Source organism: Myxocyprinus asiaticus, chromosome 32, assembly GCF_019703515.2.
Source record: "Myxocyprinus asiaticus isolate MX2 ecotype Aquarium Trade chromosome 32, UBuf_Myxa_2, whole genome shotgun sequence".
Lineage (NCBI taxonomy): Eukaryota > Metazoa > Chordata > Actinopteri > Cypriniformes > Catostomidae > Myxocyprinus > Myxocyprinus asiaticus.
Window position 1 is genome coordinate 3,253,128 of NC_059375.1, and position 16,403 is coordinate 3,269,530.

The 16,403-nt window shown below is 35.7% G+C and overlaps 1 protein-coding gene across 1 annotated transcript in view; it reads left to right on the forward strand.

Moving 5' to 3' along the window:
* The window catches only part of cmn (calymmin), a 30,221-nt gene extending 16,255 nt beyond the window's left edge, over positions 1–13,966 (forward strand). Inside the window, exons 17-32 of the mRNA XM_051666667.1 lie at positions 635–694; positions 983–1,042; positions 3,152–3,214; positions 3,304–3,369; positions 3,488–3,532; positions 3,630–3,692; positions 3,783–3,824; positions 3,976–4,044; positions 4,131–4,199; positions 4,496–4,555; positions 5,528–5,596; positions 5,795–5,878; positions 6,660–6,698; positions 13,040–13,321; positions 13,782–13,832; positions 13,962–13,966. Of these exons, the coding sequence (XP_051522627.1) occupies positions 635–694; positions 983–1,042; positions 3,152–3,214; positions 3,304–3,369; positions 3,488–3,532; positions 3,630–3,692; positions 3,783–3,824; positions 3,976–4,044; positions 4,131–4,199; positions 4,496–4,555; positions 5,528–5,596; positions 5,795–5,878; positions 6,660–6,698; positions 13,040–13,321; positions 13,782–13,832; positions 13,962–13,966 (1,127 nt within the window). The remainder of the gene's footprint in view (positions 1–634; positions 695–982; positions 1,043–3,151; positions 3,215–3,303; positions 3,370–3,487; positions 3,533–3,629; positions 3,693–3,782; positions 3,825–3,975; positions 4,045–4,130; positions 4,200–4,495; positions 4,556–5,527; positions 5,597–5,794; positions 5,879–6,659; positions 6,699–13,039; positions 13,322–13,781; positions 13,833–13,961) is intronic.
* Positions 13,967–16,403: the final 2,437 nt, after the last annotated feature.

Sequence of the window (16,403 nt, forward strand, 5' to 3'; positions counted from 1 at the left end):
GCATAATCCGCATTACATGTAATCTGTTCCTACCCAGCACTGAATGTAAATAAACTTCTAATTCAAATTGAATTTAGATTGTGGACCTGGAGGAAGAGCTAATGGACAGTGGATCAAACTGTCAAATCAGGGTAAACTCTTTTTATCACTTGTTTATTGTTGTCTCATGAATAACAAGAATGTCATCTTTTTTAATAACACTTACCAAAATGTTTTTTGTTAGTGTTGTTTTAAAAAAAACTTTTGATGTAATTGTTCTGAAGGGTTGGGATACTCCAATGGAAACAGGGCGAAGCCATCACAACCAGGTAAAGTCAAATTTAAGTTAGTTTAATTTAAGAATAGCTATAAACATTAGATACCTTTCAGCGCTAGGTCAATAAAATAACAGAGCCATATAATCAACACTGACACTAGTGCAACTATACTGTATACACTGTATATGTACAGTAGAAATAATGTCTGCTGACTAAAGTATTAAGTGATTATTATTTAGAATAAGCCTGTTGTTACTGTCAAATCACTTTATATTAAATGTATAAATATATGTATAGGTCTATACAACAAACAATAAAGACAGTTCATATTACAAAACTTTTGTTGTGTTTATTGTTTCTATCAATCATGTCACCAGGCCTTGGAGCAGGAATGGGTGGCTATCCTGTGCCAGGCATGAACAATGGCTACAAAGGAGGTAAATCAACGCATATTGTAATTTTTATTTATTATTAGCTTTTAGTTTAATTATTTGGAAAATGCTTAATTAAGCAGCATTTAAGTATATTTGTAAAATTCTGTAATATTTTGCCCTTTTGCATTACTATCTGAAGTTCAAAGACAATATGGAAACAAGTTCAAACAGCCTGGTATGCATATATCTTTCTTCAGCTGAAATATCATTTGTCAACACAATTCACATACATTTCTTATAGATTTTTACATTAAACTGCTCATATTCATATATGTTTGCACATATATCTAGTGTTTGGTGCTGGTCAAGGGTCTTACCCGAGTGCAGAATATGCCAATGGATATGGAAACGGTGAGACAGTGTGATTGACAGACAGTACTGGACCTCATTATGAAACATTTTATTGACATTATATAAATATAGATATTTCTTTTCTTACTGTTTAAGGTCAAACTGTACCTGATGGAGCTGTAAAAGGCAAACCTGGTATAATCTGTTTCGAAACAATACAATAATCTATAAATACTAATAATCTATATCTATCTATCTATCTATCTATCTATCTATCTATCTATCTATATATATATATATATATATATATATATATATATATACTGTATATTCAAAAAGTATTCAGACCCCTTCATTTTATGTTGCAGCCTTATGCTAAAATGCTTAAAGAAAAAAAAAATTCAAATCAATCTATACCCCATACCCCATAATGACAAAGCAAAACCCAGATTTTTGATAACTTTGCAAATGTATTAAAAAGAAAAAACTGAAATATCACACTGACATAAGTATTCAGACCCTTTGCTATGACACTTGAAATTCAGTTCAGGTGCATCCCATTTCTCTGGATCATCTTTGAGATGTTTCTACACTTTGATTGGAGTCCACCTGTGGCAAATTCAATTGATTGGACATAATTTGGAAAGGCACACACCTGTCTAATATAAAGTCTCACAGCTGAAAATGCATATCAGAGCAAAATCCAAGCCATGAGGTCACAGGAACTACCTGAAGAGCCCAGCGACAGGATTGTGTGGAGGCACAGATCTGGGGAAGGCTACAAAAAAATTGTTTTGCTGCATTGAAGCTTCCCAAGAGCACAGTGGCCTCCATAATTCTTAAATGGAAGAATTTTTGAGGATAACCAGGACTCTTCCTAGAGCTGGCCGCCTGGCCAAACTGAGCAATTGGGGGAGAAGAGCCTTGGTAAAAGAGGTGACCAAGAACCCAGTGGTCACTCTGGTTGAGCTACAGAGATCATGTGTGGAGATGGGAGAAACTTGCAGAAGGACAACACTGCAACACTCCACCGATCCGGGCTTTATGGCAGAGTGGCAAGACGGAAGCCTCTCCTCAGTTCAAGACACATGAAAGCCTGCATGGAAGGACTCTCAGACTATGAAAAACAAGATTCTCTGGTCTGATGAAACGAAGATTGAATTGTTTGGTCTCAATTCCAAGCATCATTTCTGGATGAAACCAGGCACTGCTCATCACCTGCGCAATACCATCTGAACGATTAAGCATGGTGGTGGTAGCATCATGCTGTGGGGTGTTTTTCAGTGGCAGGGACTGGGGGACTGGTCAGGGTTGAAGGAATGCAGCAAAATACAGAGATATTCTTAATGAATACCTGGTTCAGAGCACTCAGGACCTCAGACTGGGCCGAAGGTTCACCTTCCAACAGGACAATGACCCTAAGCACACAGCCAAGACAACACAAGAGTGGCTTAGGGATAACTCTGTGAATGTCCTTGAGTGGCCCAGCCAGAGCCCAGACTTGAACCCGATAGAACATCTCTGGAGAGACCTGAAAATGGCTGTCCACCGATGGTCCCATCCAACCTGACAGAGCTTGAGAGGATCTGCATAGAAGAATGGCAGAAAATCCCCAAATCCTGGTGTGCAAAGCTTGTCGCATCATGCCCAAAAGGACTTGAGGCTGTAATTGCTGCCAAAGGTGCTTCAACTAAGTATGGAGTTAAGGGTCTGAATACTTATGTCAGTGTGATATTCAGTTTTTACTTTTTAATACATTTGCAAAGTTATAAAAAATCTGGTTTTTGCTTTGTCATTATGGGGTATGGAGTGTAGATTGATGTGAAAAAAATAAATAATTTAAAATATTTTAGCATAAGGCTGCAAAATAACAAAATGAATGCAGTTTCTGAATGCAGTTTATATATGTGTGTGTATATATATATATATATATACAGTATATATGTGTGTGTATGTGTGTATTCACAGTGTAAATGTGTCAAACAATAGTATACTACTTTGTTGTCGCACGAAGTAAGTTCATTTATAACTTTTTGCAACAATTTATATTTGTTGCCTTTGTTTCTATGGTAGACATTTAAAAGAAACAAATTATTTAATGTATCCTCATAGAAATTCATTGTTTAAGAATCTGTATTTTAGTTAAATATCTCTCTGTTGCTCTGACAGCTGTACCTCAGGGTGGACAACAAGCAGCTTTGGGATCTAAAGGAAAATCGCAAAATAAATATGGTCAGTTTGAGGCAAATCCAATTAGAAATACTCATCATGAGTTTATATGCTTATGCCATTCTTGTTTTGTCCCTCTCGTGGCGTAACAGGCATTGGTGGGCTTTCTTTTGGTGGTTCCCCCAATGGCTATCAAACGAATCCTTCTGGTAAATACGGTGTGGCTTGTCTTATTGATACTGCAATAATTTTTCTGAAATATTATCAAACGTACATGTTTATTTGTTTGTGACTGGAAACGCAGGTGTACTATATATGTCTGTGTCTTTCTTGTAGGTAATGGAGCCAAACCCTACAATCCTAAAGCAGCAGGAAAATATGGTGAATTACTCATTAGATCTTTAGAACAGTATAATTATTCATATACTGAATTGTTTGTTGTTTTATCTAATAATGCTTCAATCTCACCCCAACACAGGGTATGGTAGTGTACCTTACAACCCTCAGTCTCTCGGTCTGGAATCTGTTGCCAAATCACCTGGTAAACATGGCGAGCTGATAAACCGCTTTCTTTTTTTACACAACAGCTCAGTTGTCTTCATAGTTTTAAATATCTTTTCTTTATATTCAGGTTTTGGAGGGTTACCCTACAGTGGACAGCCCACTGGATATGGTGGTAATGGCAAATAATATTACTTTTTATAATTAAACTTCAATATCTTTAATCGTATTTAACAAATTCTATACATTTATATTTAACTGTAGTAGTATTTTAAGATGTATATTTATATACATTATATATATATATATATATATACTCTCAGGTCTTGGAGGTCTTCCATATGGTGGTCAGCCATTTGGCCTCAGTCCTGATGCAAAGTCTGGAAAATACGGTGAGAGCCAGTATTGTGAACATAATAATTCTGTATTAATATATAAGTGTACTAATAAGGATGTCCCTACTCTCTGATCTCTCCAGGGTCTCCAGAATCTATGTATAATCCAGAATCTGTTAATCTTGGTGGCAGTGCCAAACCAGCTAAATATGGTGCGATCTATTTCTTATTTCATGTCTTTTTCTCAGTGGTGTTTGTGAAGGCATGCGGTCATGGGTCACTAAAGACCCATGGTATGCATTAAAGGGATAAAGTGCATTTAAGATTATATCCCATTAAGAAAGAAATTGTTTTCAAAAGCATTAACAGTTTGTCTTCAACTCAAGCTTCAATTAAACAGTTAAAACAAACATAGTTAAACACAGCTGATCACAACACAAGTGCTGATCAAATCGAGAAATCATGTATCAGTAGCATCAATGTAAAATTTTGTCTACATGGTTTCCAGGTAATCCAGCAGTGCCATATGATTTCCTCGGCACAGTGACGGATGGCCAGTCTGTTGATGGTACATACATCTTCATCCATAACATTCATTCACTGCAACATTATGTTTATTACGCTATTATTCCAGTAAGAATACACTGTAAAAAATTGATTTAACAGTAATTTGCTGTTTTCAGAATTTTACTGTAAAATCAATGTAGGCTATGTCATTTTCTGTCACAACACAACAAATTACTGTGAAAAAATGCATTATAATATCGCACTGCATTATGGGGAAATTGTGTTTTGTTTGAAGTCACCATTATGGTGTTTAGTGTTCCATTTGGATGGGACCTTATCTTAGTTATTTCTAATTAATTTTCTCGCAGTTGGTACAAATGTGTTTAAGAACACAATTTATTGTACTGTTATCTATGGAGAAAATTCATCAGTTTAGTGGTTGACTTTATGTTTGACCATGATGTACGTTGTATAAACTTTTCTATGTGATGCATTTGAAAGTAAATAAATAGTATCATTTTAAATTTTAAAACAATAAGGAAGAAATATTTGCAAAGCTAGGCTATATAACATGGTTGGTTTTATCGCTCATGCACTTTTCATCATGAGTTGTCAATCAGGCACGCAAGATATCAACACTCAGCATACAAAACTCAATGATGGTGACAAGAAACAAACACTATAGATAAAAAACAATACAGATGATCATTGTGATTCTACAACACAGCAGTGCAACATTACAGTCATTTATTGGTCCTGTTCACTGTGAAGTCACATTATACAGTTCTCAATTAATTTTCATAAATTGTAGAAATACTACTGTCAAATATACTGTGATGCAGCTGGTAGCCAGGAATTTACTGTAAACTCACACTGAAACTCACACTTTTTACAGTGTAACACGCTGTGTAATTATTTCATGATGCAAATCCAAGATTGTTATCATTTTACTTTAAACTCACAGAAATTACGAGCTCTATGCACCAGCTGAGCCCTTACTCACGTTTATTTTTTATTTTTTTTATTTGAACAGAACGCAGAAGTCTGGAAGTTTTGCACGAAGGCCCAGTTATTGATGGACAGAAATCCATCGACCAGTTCGGTTAGTCATTTAAGTTATTTTTATTTGTAAAGTGCTTTCATAAGACACATAGTTTCAAAGCAACTTTCCAAAAAAATCATACAAAAAAAATCTAATCATGTGAAAATCATACTGGTTAGTCATTTTAATGCTTTTTCAGATATATGTAACTACATTCATTTCAGTCTGAACTCTTGTTGTTTCTTTGTTTTGATTCAGGTGATGGAGACATCCCACCCCAGCCTGATGCTCCTGTCATACTGGGAACTGGAGAGGGGAATGCAAAATCCACTGACAAATACAGTATGGTAACACTTTACAATAAGTTTCCATTTGTTAACATTACTTAATGTACTAATGATAACATTTACAACTTTTTGATTTGATATACACTCATCAACCACTTTATTAGATACACCTGTACACCTACTTATTCATGCAGAAGTGCAATGCATAAAATTATGCAGATAGGGGTCAGGAGCTTCAGTTAATGTTCACATCAACCATCAGAATGGGGAAAAAAATTTGATCTCAGTGATTTAGACCGTGGCATGATTGTTGGTGCCAGATGGGCTGATTTGAGTATTTCTGTAACTGCTGATCTCCTGGGATTTTCACACACAACAGTCTCTAGAATTTACTCCGAATGGTGCCAAAAACAAAAAACATCCAGTGAGCGTCAGTTCTGTGGATGAAAATACCTTGTTGATGAGAGAGGTCAACAGAGAATGGCCAGACTGGTTTGAGTTGACAGAAAGGCTACGGTAACTCAGATTACCACTCTGTACAATTGTAGTGAGCAGAATAGCATCTCAGAATCACAACATGTTGAACCTTGAGGCGGATGAGCTACAACAGCAGAAGACCACGTCGGGTTCCACTTCTGTCAGCCAAGAACAGAAAACTGAGGCTGCAGTGGGCACAGGCTCACCAAAACTGGACAGTTAAAGACTAAAAAAACATAGCCTGGTCTGATGAATCTCTATTTCTGCTGAGGTACACAGATGTATGCCCACTGCAGGTGTATGTGTGTGTGACAGATGTGCTTTATAACATTTCTCATATTCCATTGTCTTTTTTCCAGGAACGAATGATTACATCGATGGAAGAATACAAGCAGAAGGTAAAAGAAATGATAAAAATGCAGCAGAACTCTTTTTCTGGTTAAAAACAACTTAAGCTCAATGGACTGCATCTTTGCAGGGCAGACGCATAAGCAAGGCACCACCTTAGAAACATTTGCTGCACAATGAAATCGTCACTGACTAAACGGTCCGATTATGTTGTATTATTATGTAACCGCAATATGTTTTATTATACTTAGAAATAATTATTTTAGATACATTATACAATCATAGCAATCATAATATAATTAGAATATAATTAAAATTGCCTAACCGAACCCCATTCCTAAACCGTAGCAATTATCAACAATATAAGGCATATAACAGTCAGGTAAATTTAGTCTGAAGCCATACGATAGCTCCATGTGAATAACAGAGGGAAACTGAAAGTTTTTATCACTGAAAATATTCCACTTTCGTGAATGGCATCATATATTATGAAAATAAAAATACACCCAAACATAAGAATGTCACAAATGGTCATAAGTCACGCAATAGCCAATGGCAATTGACATCACTGACGTCAAAGCTGTTATAACGCTTGTTGAGGCCGTGGTTTTTTTAATGTTCAAAAGAGCGCGTGTCATGATCTGATTGTTAAGACCAGTGTTGGGTAAGTTACAAAAAAAGGTAATCCACTACACATTACTAACTACTTCTTTAAAATTATAATCAGATTCCTTTGTGGATTACTTAATTTAAAAAGTAATCACATTACTAATTACTTTACTTTTAAAGTTACTTTCTAAAACACTTGTCACAATTTTTTTCACAAGTTCAAAATGTCTATTTTCTTTCTGTTCATTGTCGCACACACTTCAGCTGTGCATATGAACACATGAATTCATATTTTAATTGTATTAAAAATAAATAATATTTCTTTAGAAATATTTGTAACCCAAGTGATGTACTTAAAAGTAATTACTTTCATTGAAAGTCAGTAACTGTAATCTGATTACAAGAATTTAAAATGTAATGTGTTACACTACTTTTTGTTTCTAAAAGTAATTCGATTACAGTAACTAATTACTTTGTATCCAATTACACCCAACACTTGTTAAGACAGATGGGAACGCTGATCGTTACATAAAGACTAATTAATTTCTAATTAATTTCTGTTCCTCACGCAAAGCGATCACACAGCATCGGAAGATCTTTCTTTTATGATCATTTTTATGGTGCTTTTCTTATTTTTTGAGCCGCAACACAAATATTCTGTAAACTCCCTTTGTGTCCAGCAGCCAACAAAATAAAAATTACATGATAAAACAATTAGTAAATGATGACAGAATTTTAAATTCATGTAATTGTAAAATGTGTTAACACTTATTCACATACAATGTAAGTACAAGGGGGAGTAGTGAAGCTTGTATTTTTGCTAAATTTCTTACATTTTTTATTCAGTAAATGGGTTAGTGTTAGGGTCTGAAATCTTAAGGTGGTTTTACATGGATCGCTTACATTTCTTGTGATCTTGTTGCCTTTCTTTTGTACAGGTATTTTGCATACTTACGAGATGCGCTAGCACAAGTGCAATGATGCCCGCAACTGCTTCAGCTCAACGATAGAGAGTCAAAACATTAGGGGTGTCATAAAATATCGATAATTGATCAGCACGTTATTTTATTGATACATTTTTGGGGCATCGATATATTAACATCAGCCAACATTTAAATTAGAAGCCTAATTTGTGTGCTTTCAGTTCACTGCCAGTTGCATTCCATTCAATGTAGTCTGATGTAATAGCTTTGAGAGACCACAAGGGGGCGACTGAAGCCAGTCGCGGCATATCACACACAGTTACGAAGGTTTTTGTACTTCCTCAAGAATTCACAAAGTGACATTGATGAGTTTGCAGGTTAGTGTATGAAACTGATGTAACTGCAAACTGAACAACTAGAAATGGCGAAGTTTATTATGCAATTTCCCTGTATGTAGCACTGAATAGGTCTTTAATTAGGTCTTTAAAGATGTCAAACCACAAAAAGACATACTTGTGACTGAAAATACATTCTGTAGGCTCTATAAAAGATACATTTACACAATATATATCATTCAGTAATGACTAGAGTAAATAATCGATGTCCTTTGATAAGGATTTGGGTCGAATTTAATGGAAAGCTATGCGAGTTGAGCTCCTTGGCGCTGCAGAATTTTTAACAGCCAGCTAAAATGGCGAGACCACACTGTATGCGTACATACCTTCGTAGAATTTTAGAACGCGCCATGTCATCTGCCAGATGCATCCGGTGCGTGACCCACTTTAATTAACCCTGCTGTTCATACTTTACCAAAGTTGTGTTGAGAAATATGTTTGAATGTTAGACAAAGACTATAAGTGATGGGGAGTCGACTCCAAAAGAGTAGATTCCTCGACTCTGACTCATCCTAGAATCGGATTCGACTCTAATACAGGAATCGACTCTTTTGTTCGACTCTGTAACTTTAGAAACAGGATGTTGTGATTGGCTAAAATAAATGAATTAGCGTTCTTAAGAACCAATCACATACTCTACAAATTCCTGTTGGTTAGTGGGCTCTTATAATTGGATATGAGTAGCAATAGGGAATGACATTGTTAATGGTCATTTTAAGGCACAGTTACGCAACTCTAAATTAGACTAATTTGAACACTAAAAGTGCACTGTTATAATAGCCAGAGTTTATGTCTTCATGTCATATATTTTAAAAACTCTTAAGAGAAAGTAAAAACTAAAGTTAGTGTGCGATAAAGGCTGCAATCTTCACAGGGCCATTGCCAGAACATATGGAATAGGAAACAGTATTATCTTAAACGTACGGGTAAGCTAGTGATATTTTTCAAAGCAATAAACACACCAAAATCTCTTAATTAAACCCTTTGCTATTTAATCCGTTGAGGTCGAGAATGTACAATTTTTCACCAAATTCCATAAAAAAGCGATTTCACATACTATACTGTATGTTCCATTTAAAAACAATGGTCCAAATTATTTTCTTATTTGATAACGTTTCCATACTACGCTTATTAATAATTATTGAAGTGAATAGAGCAAGAATATATGCGTGATTTGTTTTTCCTTCGGCATGGAAGCCATGTAGAGTCAGCTTCTCCTGTCCCACTAACAGTTAGGGTTATGATTTGGGTAGGAGAAACTGACCAGGAGTTACAGAAAAACTTCAAATTACAAAGCAGCATTTGGACACAGTAAGCAGTGGATTGAGCGAGCTATATACGAGTGAAAATGAATGATTCTTTTTTTAATTGCATTGATTTTCCGCTCATGCCTGACAAGCATGACAGCCCTAAATTTTGACACAATCCCAATTAAAAATAAATGGAGTTGAGGAGTCAGTTCCATTGAGTCCAACGGCTGGAGTCGGGAATTGCAGTCGACTCCAAAAAACTCTAAATCGAACACCCCTAAAGACTATTGTGCAACAAACAGCCCTATTTATATCTGAAAAGAATCCTGATATACACTACCGGTCAAAAGTTTAGAAACACGTACTCATTCTTTATTATAATTTTTATTTCACATTTTAGAATAATAGTAAAGTCATCAAAACTATGGAATAACATCAATGGAACTATGGGAATTATGTTGTGACTAAACAAGATCCAAAATAAATCAAAACTGTGTTATATTTGAGCATCTTCAAAGTAGTCACCCTTTGCCTAGAATTTGCAGACATGTACTCTTGACATTTTCTCAACCAACTTCTTGAGGTATCACCCTGAGATGCTTTTTAAACAGTATTGAAGGAGTTCCCATCTATGTTGGGCACTTATTGGCTGCTTTTCTTTATTATTTGGTCCAAGTCATCAATTTCAAAAACCTTTTTTTTTTTTATTAAATTTTAGTTTTATAATGAAATAAATTAATATGGTGGCACAATTATATTTTTGTCTACAAAACTCATTTAAAACATTTAAGCATACGCCTTCAGATCAAAAGATTTTTAAGATCATGAGAAACATTTCAGTCAAGTGTTTCAAAACTTTTGACCAGTAATGTATATTGATAATAATCATCGGGAGAATCTTCTGATTATCAATACCTGAAAACTGCATCGATCCCAAGCCTAGAAAACATTTATCTCTGAATAAGGCAATTTTTGTAAATATTATATATGGTGTTGGATGTAAGTGATAGCTAAAAAAGAACAAACAAAGTTAACAAAATAAAATGGTTTGTATTTCTCCATAAATTTGTTACTTCTCACTCATTAACTATTCCCTTCACTGAATGCCACTTACAGTAGTCCACTATACAGGGAATAGGGAGCGATCAGATTAAGGGAAATGTCTACATAAAAGCTAAGGGCCTGTTTACACTTGGCCACTTCATACATTTTCATTGATCGGATAGCTATCTGATCATGAAAAGATTAAGTGTAAATGCCCTCCAAAACACATTTGAGATGGATTGCAATCCAATCACTCAAACCACTTCAGGAGGTGGTCTGAGACACATTCCAGACGAAACTGGTCAAGTTTAAATGTATCTGGCAGTTCAAGTCACATACTGTATGTAAACTTCACCCTGCCCAAACAGTGCTACGTTAGCATAGGAAAAATGCGAAACATAAAAGCTGTCACTGAATATTTGCATTGGGCTCGTGTCAAGCCGTAAATAATAACAAAGAAAGAGACAAATGCATGTTGTAGGAGAGACAGAACATTCTTCCTTATTTATTTGATGCAGATCACTAATGAAACTGAAACTAAATGCGCATGATGCATCTTAACTACGGGAAGCCCAGAGGGGAAAAACAGACAGTGTACCCATAAACAGACACACGCTCACTGGGCAAATTCACTTGGAATCAAATAATAAAGCACATCTTTTAAATTCACTGACCGGAATTGGCATAATCACAGAAGTTATCTCTGTGTTTTATTTGCATATAGCGCGGGAATTGAAGATTGGATTTATATATATATATATATATATATATATATATATATATATATATATATATATATATATATATATATGATGTAGCCAAGTGTAAATGGAATGAGCTTATTCAATCAGTAAAAACGTATGAAGTGGCCAAGTGTAAATAGGCCCTAAATGCTGGTTGATTGATCAATGACATGCAGAAGGCGAAAATATATATTTTTTTATCGTATGACAGTAAGTAGTCATGCTCGACAACACGGCAGATTTCTCGTTAATGAGCATGGTGCCGCCTCGTTCTGTTCAGCCGCCCTTCACCTCTCTCCCATTGAAAATGAATAGAGAACCTGTGCTTAGTGTGTACTGTGAAATAACTAAAAAGAAAGGAATTCAATAAGATAACAAGCTGCTGCTTTCTTTAAAAGCTTTGGCGCTACCAGAAGCGCATTGCATTTGCAGCATGGGGGCCTGGGTACAGATCCCACATTGAAACCAGAAATTAATCTTATTTGCATAATCAGTGACAAGCGTGATTCGGAGGTTGCATTTTTCCCTCTAACATTACATTTTTACTCCACTGATAGTTAGGTTTAGGTTTGGGGTTTAGGCTGGGGGCACAGTTTATAAAATATGCATTCCTCTTCACTGTATTACATCTGTACAGCTGAAAACAACTCGCTTTTGGCACCCCTCCGTGCACATTTCACCCAGAAAATGGAGCTCACACGTGCCCATACGCCCAACAACACTTACCACTTTGGCCCCCAGGGGCAGTGTTTTGAATTCTGGTAAACAAGGACAAATTTTATGATTTCACTGTGAGATCAGTCTGCCTGATTACCCATGGGCCGTCGCCCGGAAGGTGTGATCAGATTGGACTGACCAAATTTACACGTGAATAAAGATTTCTGCCACAATCATTCAATTTAGACCCTGTTTCCACCTGGTATTAAGATGTGTCTCGGGTGATCTGATCACATGTGTTCGGATCACCCGAAACGCACCTTAATACCAGGTGGAAACGGGGTCTTAATTATCGAAGCTTAAATAATTAAATAATCTGAGGGGCAACGTGCCCTGTGTTATAACTTTTCACAGGCTAGGTTAGTAAGCATTTTTATCAAGTCTCAAAGTCAACACGTGGAAAGTGCGATGGCTATAATTTCATAACAATATGGTAATTGTATAAGTTTTAATAAGTAAGCACTTATTCTGGTGCTGTACACTTACCCTATACACTTTTATTGTGCAGTAAGTACATTAATGTGAACAAATTTACAAATGGAGGGACAAGTCAATATTTATAAAATCAAATCAACCTCCATTATTTTTTTCATTAAATCTCAGTTTGTTTGATTTCTCTTCTTATTCTCACCCTCTCTCTCTCTCTCTCTCTCTCTCTCTCTCTCTCTCTCTCTCTCTCTCTCTTTCGCTCTTGTCTGTTTTCTCTGCAGTAGTCTCTTTCCCTGCCAATCCCACTGAAGGCCCTGCCCCTCACATCCCCGCTGTTACCTTATTAGACTCCTCCCTCTCACCAGACGGCTCCTCTCTGGCCCCTGTCTCAGTGCCCATTGTGTCTGCAGGGCCTCTTGACGGTGTTCCCGAGGGGCCCGGCTCACCTGTGCCCCCCCAGCATGAGCTGCCCACTTTAATGTTGCAGCCAGCTCCACCACAACAGATCCACATACAGCAACACCTCAAAGTACACTTCCAACCGCACGACAGCTCTCACACAGGTAATCTACTCTGATTACACAGAGAGCACTGGGACTCCATCTGAAAGTATTCTCTATTGTCAAGATTAAAAGTGCATTAAGTAACCTTCTCCATTGATAAAATTATCTCACATGAGATAAAAACTCCAATAATATCAGTGTTCTAAAAAAGCTGTTTTATTCTACACTACCAGTTAAAAGTTTGGACACTGTTGACTGAATTTATGCTTCTCATGATCTTAAAAACCTTCTGATCTAGAAGTGCTTAAATGTTTATTAATTAGTTATGTAGACAAATATAAATGGTGCTTATGTTTGAATGTCTGTACAAAATTGTATAATACTATAATATTAATTAATAAGAAAAAAGAAAGATGAAAAGCAGCCAACAAGTGTCCAGCAAAATTGACTTATAGTGCACCTTTAATTTAATCAAATCTTTTTTTGTGGCAAAGCATTAAAAGACTTTTCTTTTTAGGAGGAAAGGAGGGCAAATATGAATTGAATGGGTTCTTTGGAAATAAACACCGAGGTATGGGTTTATACACATTTAATAAACATCTCATAATGTCTCTGATAAATTAGAACTTAAATCATATGAATAATATGACACTATTATGCTTCCTTATGACCTATTCCTCTCTGCTTTTTCTCATCTCAGGATAATATTGAGTTGGATGATTGTGCAGAGCAAAGGTGTATCTTCATTTTTTTCTTTCTTGTTTTTACACTGTTGACGTTTATGTGAATTGTTGTATATTTTTATATCTCAATTTTAGTCATATTTCTCTTTAACCTGTAGTTATGTGTTTTTAATGTATTTTTAATTCTATAAGAGTTTCTTTTTATGCAAAATATGTAATAACATTTGGCTCTTGCCACAAAAATAAATAGTTACATGTAAAACTTTGAATGAGTTATGATAGATAGTTCTTTATATATTAAAGCTTTCTTTTCTCTGTAACTTTTGAATTCTTATTGTGTTTGCACATTTGTGATATTTTGTTGCTAGAAGACAAATTATTTATTTCTGTACAAAATGCCATGTCTGATTTTAGACACTTTTGAAAAAATAAAAATGACCTCTAAACCCAACCTATGCTTACAGTTGTTGTCTTTAGAGCTTTCTTTGGAGTATTAAACTGTCTTTAATTGCAGGATAGCATCAAAGAATATGTGGTGGCCCCAAAAATGTTGAACAATTAAGTCACACTTCAAAATATCTGAATGTCATTGGATTAGATGTCAAATTATCAAACCAAGTGACAGTATATAAAGATATACATTGATGAGCCAAAACATTATGACCACCTGCCTAATATGCTGTTGGTCCTACGATGGCCGCCAAAACAGTGCCGACCCACCGAGGTGTGGACTCTACAAGACCCCTGAAGGTGTCCTGTGGTATCTGGCACCAAAACATTAGCAGTAGATCCTTTAAGTCCTGTAAGCTGCGAGGTGGAGCCACCGTAGATCGGACTTGTTGGTCCAGTACATACCATAGATGCTCAATCAGATTGAGATCTGGGGAATTTGGAGGCCAGGGCAACACTTTGAACTCTTCATCATGTTCCTCAAACTATTCCCGAACAATGTGTGCAGTGTGGCAGGGCGCATTATCCTGCTGAAAGAGGCCACTGCCATCAAGGAATACCATTGCCATGAAGGGGTGTACCTGGTCTCCAATGATGTTTAGGTAGGTGGCTTGTGCAGTGTTGGGAAAGCTACTCAAAAAAATTTAGCAAGCTAAGCTACCAACTGCTCAACAGAAAAATTAGTTAAGCTAAGCTAAAAGCTACACTTCAGAAAAAAGTAGCAAGTTACACTACAAGCTACATGCCAAAAGTAGCTTGCTACATTTTTTCAACTGCAGATGCACAGAGCATACTGTCATAGACAAAGCACCTAAAAGACATGTTCACATGATGTTTATCAAAGCCATGGTACAGTGTATTACAGTTTAGTGCAATACAGTATACAGTAAATATACAGTAGGTGCAATACATATGTGCATATAAAAAAACAAACAAACATGTAAATTAATATTTAGACATGCCACCTATAAAAACACAGGTTCAACATGTAAAATCACATATTTTTACATTTTATTGTTCATATTTATACTACTACCACTACAAACAAGTGTTCAATATGAAAAATAACTTTTTTTACATTTTATTTTTTATATTTATTCTACTACCTCTACAAACCCATACCCATTTAAACGTAATTTCATTTGCACATTTCTGTATAAAAACTGCGTGCATACAGTATACTATTCATCTTATCCTGTAATTCTGTGTCTATCTTTTGTTTGATAAGAGGCCAAATTCCGTGTGTATGTGTGGGCAGGTTTGGGTGGTTTATGAGGATATTTTTTTAGGTTACAAACTGGTAATTACAAGGGTTTTATGCTATAAATGTGGTTTATGAGGACATATCTAGTGTCTATAATTTGTTCTATACTTGTTCTATAATTTAAATCGCTTAAAAAACATACTAAACGATGTTGTATTGAAAATGTAAAAATGCAGAAAGTTTTTTGTGAGGGTTAGGTTTAGGGGTAGGGTTAGGGTTAGGGGATAGAATCTATAGTTCATACAGTATAAAAATCATTATGTCTATGGAGAGTCCTCATAATGATAGCCACACCAATGTGTGTGTGTGTGTGTGTGTGTGTGTGTGAGAGAGAGAGAGAGCACATCTGGATGATAACAATGTGATTTCTGATGGTATCAGATGTAATACCATGGTACTTTGATATACAACTATTTATGTACCATTCTGTAGTTGCATGGTGCTTCAAAGTACTTCAAAGAATACCATGTTGCTCTCGAGAAGGGGCTGTGGAGTGGGATTTGTTGTTTAGTTGGGTATGTGTTTTACTGATGTTGTTTGAATGTATATCTTGTTTTTTATTTTATTTATTTATTTATTTTTATTTTGATGATCTAGTTGTTGGTGACCACAGTAGTGCGTGTTTGTGTGGGGTGGGGGGAAGGTGTTTAATGTGAATAATTGATTCCATTTTGTATGTTGTGTTTTTATGTTTTATGTTTGAAATCAATAAAATTGTTAATAACAAAAAAGAATATCATGTTAC